Source organism: Myotis davidii, unplaced genomic scaffold (assembly GCF_000327345.1).
Source record: "Myotis davidii unplaced genomic scaffold, ASM32734v1 scaffold217, whole genome shotgun sequence".
NCBI classification, from domain to species: Eukaryota; Metazoa; Chordata; class Mammalia; order Chiroptera; family Vespertilionidae; genus Myotis; species Myotis davidii.
Window position 1 is genome coordinate 4,247,653 of NW_006290034.1, and position 7,670 is coordinate 4,255,322.

The 7,670-nt window shown below is 43.7% G+C and overlaps 1 protein-coding gene across 1 annotated transcript in view; it reads right to left on the reverse strand.

Annotated features, from left to right (window-relative positions):
* VAV3 (vav guanine nucleotide exchange factor 3) overlaps positions 1-7,670 on the reverse strand; it is a 170,223-nt gene that overhangs the window by 24,107 nt on the left and 138,446 nt on the right. The window contains exon 21 of the mRNA XM_015563403.1: positions 1,112-1,177. Within this exon, the coding sequence (XP_015418889.1) occupies positions 1,112-1,177 (66 nt within the window). The remainder of the gene's footprint in view (positions 1-1,111; positions 1,178-7,670) is intronic.

The window sequence follows — 7,670 nt, forward strand, 5'->3', positions numbered from 1 at the left end:
TACAGGTGACATTCTGAAATCAAAGATGGCAGTCGTTCACACGTGTAACATTAAAAAGATGCTCCAGCCAGCCGGTGTGGCTCAGTGATGGAGCGTCGACCTATGAACCAGGAGGTCATGGCTCGATTCCGGTCAGGGCACAGGCCCAGGTTGCAGGCTCGATCCCCCGTGTGGGGCATGCAGGAGGTAGCCGATCAATGATTCTTTCTCATCATTGATATTTCTTTCTCTCTCTCTCCCCCTTCCCCTCTGAAAACAATAAAAATATATATATTTTTAAAAAAAAAGATGCTCCAGTATAGAGATCCAGGAAGGATTGAAATATGGCAAGCAAGGCAAATTAAGGGTGGTTTTGTTTTTCCCAAACCATCAACTCCATTATTTTAGTAAAAACATTTATTTACCTAGAGTCAAGGACTTTAAATGTTTCACAGAAAAATCCCCCCTAAACAGCAAATTATGATAAAATAATGTCACCCCTAAACAGAAATTTATAAATCTCATAAAGCACTGGACAGTACGTGTTATGTTATAGTCGTCTGTAATAATATTTGAGTACTCATTCATTCTCCTTGTATCAACCTAATGTGTTTGATGATTTTGTAAAATGTCATTATAACATTAAATAAGCAGTAATGACAAGCTAAAGCACAGTAAAATGTATTTAGAGATTTGATTGAAGAATTTTTGACTTTCATGCTTTCCAACACACTAGTTTAAGTGTAACATCTCTCTGTAACCCTGCGTGACGGGGACTGGATTAGACTCCCATCTCGCCTCAGTGGAAAATGAGAAATTGGTACAGTTCATCTCTGTAGCTTTGGTGATTCCTCCTAAAGCCTTGTAGACAATTTAATTTTATAAATTCTACTAAAGTTACATTGTCTTCTGGCCTATACTCTCCTACCTTTAAAAAATATTTTCTGACAATCAAATCATAATGATTGGGGGATTTTAACAACATTGGCCAAAGCATTCAAACACGCCATAGTATGACTGCTCCAGGAAATATTAACAAAATTAACGAGCAACCAGGCCAGCATCGACTGTACATCCTTGGACAATTAATTACAACATCAAAACCAAAACAGAAGAAAATACTCATACTTACGCATGGGCAAGGCTTGACGGCATCACTTGGAAAAAATCCAACCTCTCCAGAGGCTAAATTTCTACCCTGAATTAGGAGAAAAATGCCAATTTGAGAACAAACTTACCACAAATGATAACCCCGTAACACTAGGTACCGGCCGTTACTCGGGGTCCTCAATGACTGGCGCACCCTAACCAGGGAACTCATTCTGGCTCAGGAACGGAAGCCAAGAGCAGAGAGTGTTCAGGATTGTTAAACCCTACACGTGGTTTCAGATCATGATTATAAACTAAGAACTCAAGCTTGACTCTCCAATCTACCGTGCGGTTTTGTTAACTTTACATTCCTCAATCCTACCCGGGGACAGTAAGCAATATTCTCTTTTTCAATTTCATATTCATTAATTCAAGCAGATCATATTGGTTTTGTGCAGCCTCCGTAATTAATTAGGCATTCGATTTACGTGGTTATTATGGGTGTTGCTAGCAGAACTCATGAGAACATTCCTCCAGGACACGAGACAGTTGAAGATGTGCAGAAATGGAAAACAGATGGGTTTCAGACTCAGGGAAAAGGAATAGGATGCTGATTAAGGGAAGAGAACAGCGATGCACTGGAGGAAAGGATCTTAACCCGAACAGCACTGTCAATGAGAAGAGAAGAGAGAAATCGCAGAATAAGGAAAACCAAAGCACAACAGACACAAAATGAAGTACTTAAGAATGTATTCTTGGAGACCGTTGATCAAATTCCTCTTTTAAAATAATCTCATGGCGCTCACCTTAAAACCGTTTCCCTTTTCCAGAAAGACAAACTCTACTCAAAGCAGACTACAACCGTCAGAACGGGTCATCAAAAAGTTTTTAAGAAACTGGGCTTGTTTGGATTTGCTATTTAACAACTGCTGTTTCTCGGAGCCTCAGATGAGTCGCACATTATGACTGGAGGCTACGCGCGCTCTTGTTTTTCACAAAGAAAAGCAAGACAAGGTGATCAGAGAACATCTCCCGGAACAGCGGTTCTCAGCCTGTGGGTCAAGACCCCTTTTGGGGTCGAACCACCCTTTCACAGGGGTTGCCTAAGATCATTGGAAAACACATATATAATTACATATTGCTTTTGTGATTAATCACTATGCTTTAATTATGTTCACTTTGTAACAATGAAAATACATCCTGCATATCAGATATTTACATGATGATTCATAACAGTAGCAAAATTACAGTTATGAAGTAGCAACGAAAATAATTTTATGGTTGGGGGTCACCACAATATGAGGAACTGTGTTAAAGGGCCGCGGCGTTAGGAAGGTTGAGAACCACTGTCCTAGAAGCAGCATCCCTGTGTGCCCGTAGTGCGCGGATGTGAGTGTGCAGAGGGAGACGGGCAGCTGAGGCCCCTTCCCCTTTGCTCTAGGAACGTGTGGGCATTTGGTTCTGGGTCTGATAACCCACTTGCCATTCCTCCTGTGCCGACTCCAAACGCCCGAGACTCCTCTCACCTACCCTCCTGTCTGATGTTTGTTCTTGCGAGTCCCTTCGCAACGTCAAGGTCAGCTTGAACACACGTCTCCTTGCCGTGACGTGTCATCTGATGTCCCCTACGGCGCTATCTGTATGTGCGTTTATTCTGCAGGGCGTTCCCTAGATTATAGTGATGGCACTTTTGTAAAATCGAGCAGCACAGGTTGGGTCATTCCTATGGAAATATTTTCTTCTGGAAAGACTCTGAGAAACTAGGTTACGGGCCGTATATGGTAAGAAAAGATGTGACTTCATAATTTTCATTAAACGCATGGGAACAGACGGGAAACAAAATAATCTTAAATTATAATTCATTTAACAATGACATTTTTCCCTGAAAAGGAAATTGTTTCCTGCAGAAAAGCACATCAAACTAAAATTATTGACAATTTTCCCTGAATTCCTGAACCTCATCCATATAAATGCATATCAGACACTTACTTATTTCTAACTGAACTCAGGTTATAACTACTTTTCATTTTTCTTCTATAAGAATCCACGATGAATCATAATGAATTAAGACTATTTTGAATTTGCTGGTAGAAGTGATATTTACAATCCACCTGTACAGGGAAAAGCTTTAATGTACAAAAACTGCACTTTTAAAACCCACAGACAGGGATGGCTTTCCTGACAGAGAATATCCTACAGAAATCTTCATTGCAAATTGCTTCGCTCTGACTTTGTAGAAAGGGGACGGAATTGCTTTAAGAAAAATACGGCGGCTTTTCCCCGTGGCTCATTCATCCCCCATAATACCACCCGACCGGGCTCTAATGCACTCCTGGAACGGCGCTGAGCAATTGGAAACAGACGCGGGAAGCTGCCTGATAACAGGGACAGATGCATGGTTATTTATGAAAGATCGGAAAGTCCCCCAAGTTACAATGCCCTAAACACTTCCCACGTATGCGCGATGGTGCTGGGGAGATTACTGCGCAATTTATCACCCCTGGGTAATGGCCAGAGCAACTGTCACCCTGCCCGTCTCTCCAACTGCCGGAGAGATGCAGTCAGAGCGTGTGGGGAACAAGACATGCAGGGTGGCCCTGAATTACGGGAACAGAGGCAGATATACAAATGAGCTTACTGACTGGATGGATAGGTGGGTAGAGATAGATAGATAGATAGATAGATAGACAGATAGAAAGATAGATAGATAGATAGATAGATAGATAGATAGATAGATAGATAGATGATAGATTAGATGCGATGGATGGATGGATTGAGGAGGAGGGTGGTGGGTGGGTGGGTGGATGGATAGCTTGCAGCAAGCACTATTTTTGGAATTACTCTCACAGGTTTTGTGAGTGCATGCGACAGAACCAAAGGACAGGCAAAGGAGAGAGGACCAGGACAAAGACCCCGTGTGTAATGGTCGTTGGTAAAGAGTGATGTGATGGCCCCGCTGTTATCAGCTAGATGCCTATCAGTGCTGGGTCCTAGGGAGCATGGAAAGGCTGTATCAGACGGTGCGGAGGTCCATCGGAATTGCTCATTCTACTCCCAGCTCTGCCTAAAAAATGGTGAGACCTCAGACAAGGGTAATGACAAGATCTGCCACGCGTGCCTCACCAGGGCAACAAGCGTCAAAGAATTAACGTGTGAAAACACTCGGTAAGCGCTAAAAGTACCTCTTTTCCGTTATTCCGACAATACACTTTTTAATTACTCTCAAGGGATTGCTTCACTTCTGAGTTTTCATTTTTTAGTTGGCCTATTGGTGTTAATAAACAGAAATGCTGGGTCCTGTGTACAGTCCCACCATCTTCCTTACTTTTAGACAACTTTGCTGAGCCACGAGTAACAGACTCTCAGAATTTTCACCTGAACAGGAAATACTGCATTCCAAATAGGCCAGTTCTTTATCTCAAATGCCCTAATGCTTCCTTGCATGTAGGCCCTTCCTCCATCGTAATTGCTTCTCCTGTGATAAGCGAGATGTGCATTTTTCCACTAGCGATTACCTTGAAAATGTGCCAAGCACAATTGCATATGGTTACACTGAATGGTCATTACAATGAATTTCAAAATATTCATGCGCACACACAGAACAAAGCCATAAGCCATGAGCTTTTATCGTCTCTTAGTCAGAAGAGAATAGGATCTTCAACTTTTGTCCAATACATAACACAGTAAACACTCATGAGGTATGGAAGTCATCGTGCTAGTCTAGCTCATTTGTAGTTAAGGGGCTGTCATGGCTTAGCATTCTGAATAATGAAGAGAAAAATGCACTTGCATCACCATCTAACATCTCTGAAATTAAGTGTACCTTTAATTTGTAAGGGTCTATAATCATATCAAGTCATCAAAATATAGGACTAATCCCTCAATGATATTGGAAGGTTTTTCCAACGAACACACAATTGTTTGTGTTAATTACATCTCTGAAGTTTTGGCAGACACAAGTGTCAAAAACTGAAAAAAAAATGTAAAGTTGTGAAATGCACACTAAGGAAAAAAAAACACACTAAAAAGCCATAAGCTGTATGTCTACACATATGAGATGTGAGATGAACATAACAGCAGAGTGAAACTTTGTGGAACATTTTCTTCATTATCCAAAAATGTATTCCTGGACTTCCCCAGCAGGGAAGGGAACTCACTGGGTAAGACACTGTCCAGGCCGCAATCCTAAATCCCAATCTTATAACTGTGTTTTCCTGGTGAGAATACCTCTGATTGTTAACCGGGGGGTTGGGGGGGAACCAACTCAGCAAGCACAAGCCCATCTGCACGTGGGTAAACCCAAGCCCACGTGGTTACTTAACACCAAGTCTGGGAAGCAGAGCAAGGTTCTACCGCATCTTGGAAGCAATCCTATTTGGGGAGAGGCCATGTAACCCCAAGTAAACCAGGCTTCACAAAAGTCTGAGATACAGAAATTTATTATTCTAATCCTGGCAAACAACCACTGAATGCTTTCTTATATTTGGAGGTGTGCTTTTTGTTTGTTTGTTTTTAAAATATGTTTTTGTTGATTTCAGAGAGGAAGGAAGAGGGAGAAAAATACAAAGAAATCAATGATGAGAGAGAACCATTGATGACTGCCTCCTGCACACCCCCCACTGGGAATGGAGCCCACAACCCAGGCATGTGCCCTGACCGGGAATCAAACCATGACCTCCTGGTTCACAGGCTGACGCTCAACCACTGAGCCACACCAGAAAGGCATATTTGGTGGCTTTAATCATCGTGATCACAGAGCAAATATTCTGAGGAACAGCTCGACACACATGACGCTCATGCAGCATCAGGCACTGTTAAAGAATTTAATTTTCTACCAAGAACAGAATTAGTGCTTTAATGCAAAGTGTGCTGACTTCCCGGTATGGCTGAGGCACCAGGCTAGAGACTAGTCACTAGCGGATTAAAAGGGAACAGACCTGACTACTATCTTCAAGGACCTCACCCAGACAATGCCACTTCCTTGACTGGCCTTTGCTTTGGTTATCTTCCGTTTGTTCCAGAATTTGGGGTCAGAAAAGTCTGATGAGGAATCATCGGATATGGATGGCGAGCAGGGAGCTCAGGGTTCTATTCCGGGCCCTCCGGTCTTGGGAAAGTCATTTAACCTGTCTTGGCTTCAACATCCTCAGCTGCGAAATGACAGTGGGACACCCAGGAATTTCTGAGGTCTCGTTTCCCACCGAAGCTCTTTGCTTATATGAGCATTTTCCCCAAACCCCTCCAGGCAAGTTACTGTTACCAAGAAGCATCTGACCCACAGATTCTTAATGAGGGACGGTGTCGGTAATTTAACCTGGTTGCACTTCTTCATGGAAGGTAAGGACAGTTCCGGTCCTTGATGACCTTCATTTTAACTCAGTGTGAAGTCCTCTATTTTCCAGGACACATGGGGTTTGACTTGTTAGGAATTACATCCATCCCTTCATTCTTCAGGAAATCAAATTACCATGAATAACTAAAATTCAGGGGACGTGATAATTTGATCAATTATTTTGTCCAACGCCACTCAGGGTAGGTGCACACTCTACTGAAACCATCGTGCCGTCAAATCAACAGTCATGCTAGATGCAACTGCAGACCGATGGCCCAGTGAAGGGATTCTGCGATTGACACAAACTTTTTTTAAAAAATATATATATTTTATTGGTTTTTTACAGAGAGGAAGGGAGAGGGATAGAGAGTTAGAAACATCGATCAGCTGCCTCCTGCACACTCACTACTGGGGGTGTGCCCGCAACCAAGGTACATGCCCTTGACCGGAATCGAACCTGGGACCCTTGAGTCTGCAGGTCAATGATCTATCCATTGAGCCAAGCCGGTTAGGGCGACACAAACTTTTAATCATCACTGCAGACCCTCGCGTCCGTGGTGACAAAATAATGGAAGAAAGGGGACCACCACAGAATTCTCAGCACTTCCCCCTAATAATGCTCCTCTCTATTGGGAAACGAAGAGGTAATAGTCACTGTCTGATTCCTCTGGGTGCATTATGACCTGCACTGTGCCCTGGACCAAACACAGGAAAAGTACCAGGAAGAACCGTTAACCAGAAATGTCCATCTTGAGGGTAAACAATTAGGACCTCACCCACTGGGTCGGGAGCCTCGCCAAGTCCCGGAAAACGTACCGCCTGTCCACTTGGCCACATTCCCACCAACTCCATTTATGATCTGTTCAATCAGAGCCAGTTGGCAATCGCCCAGGGAAAATGTTTCCTCCAGGCCTTGCCGACCATCCATTATCTCCCGTAATCACCCCTCCCGGCCCCCCGTCCGATCACAGGCACGCTCTGCCTTCTCCCTTCCTGTAACTGGGGACCCTGATGTAACACAAGTGTTTCAGGTAAACGCCTGCTCAGACGAAGGTCTCATGACGACAGCACATGCGAATGCCAAGCAAGCCTCGCACAGAGCTGCTCAATCCCGCAGCACCGTCCCCGCGCTGCCCTGCTCCTCGGATTTTACACCGAGGCAGGCAAGTGGTGAGAGGCAGTGCAGAAGCAAAGCCAAGGTCACCCGGGGAACACCTTCAAACTGCTCCAGCAAACACCAAGTTCAGGATTTCACAAAGGAATGCCCTGC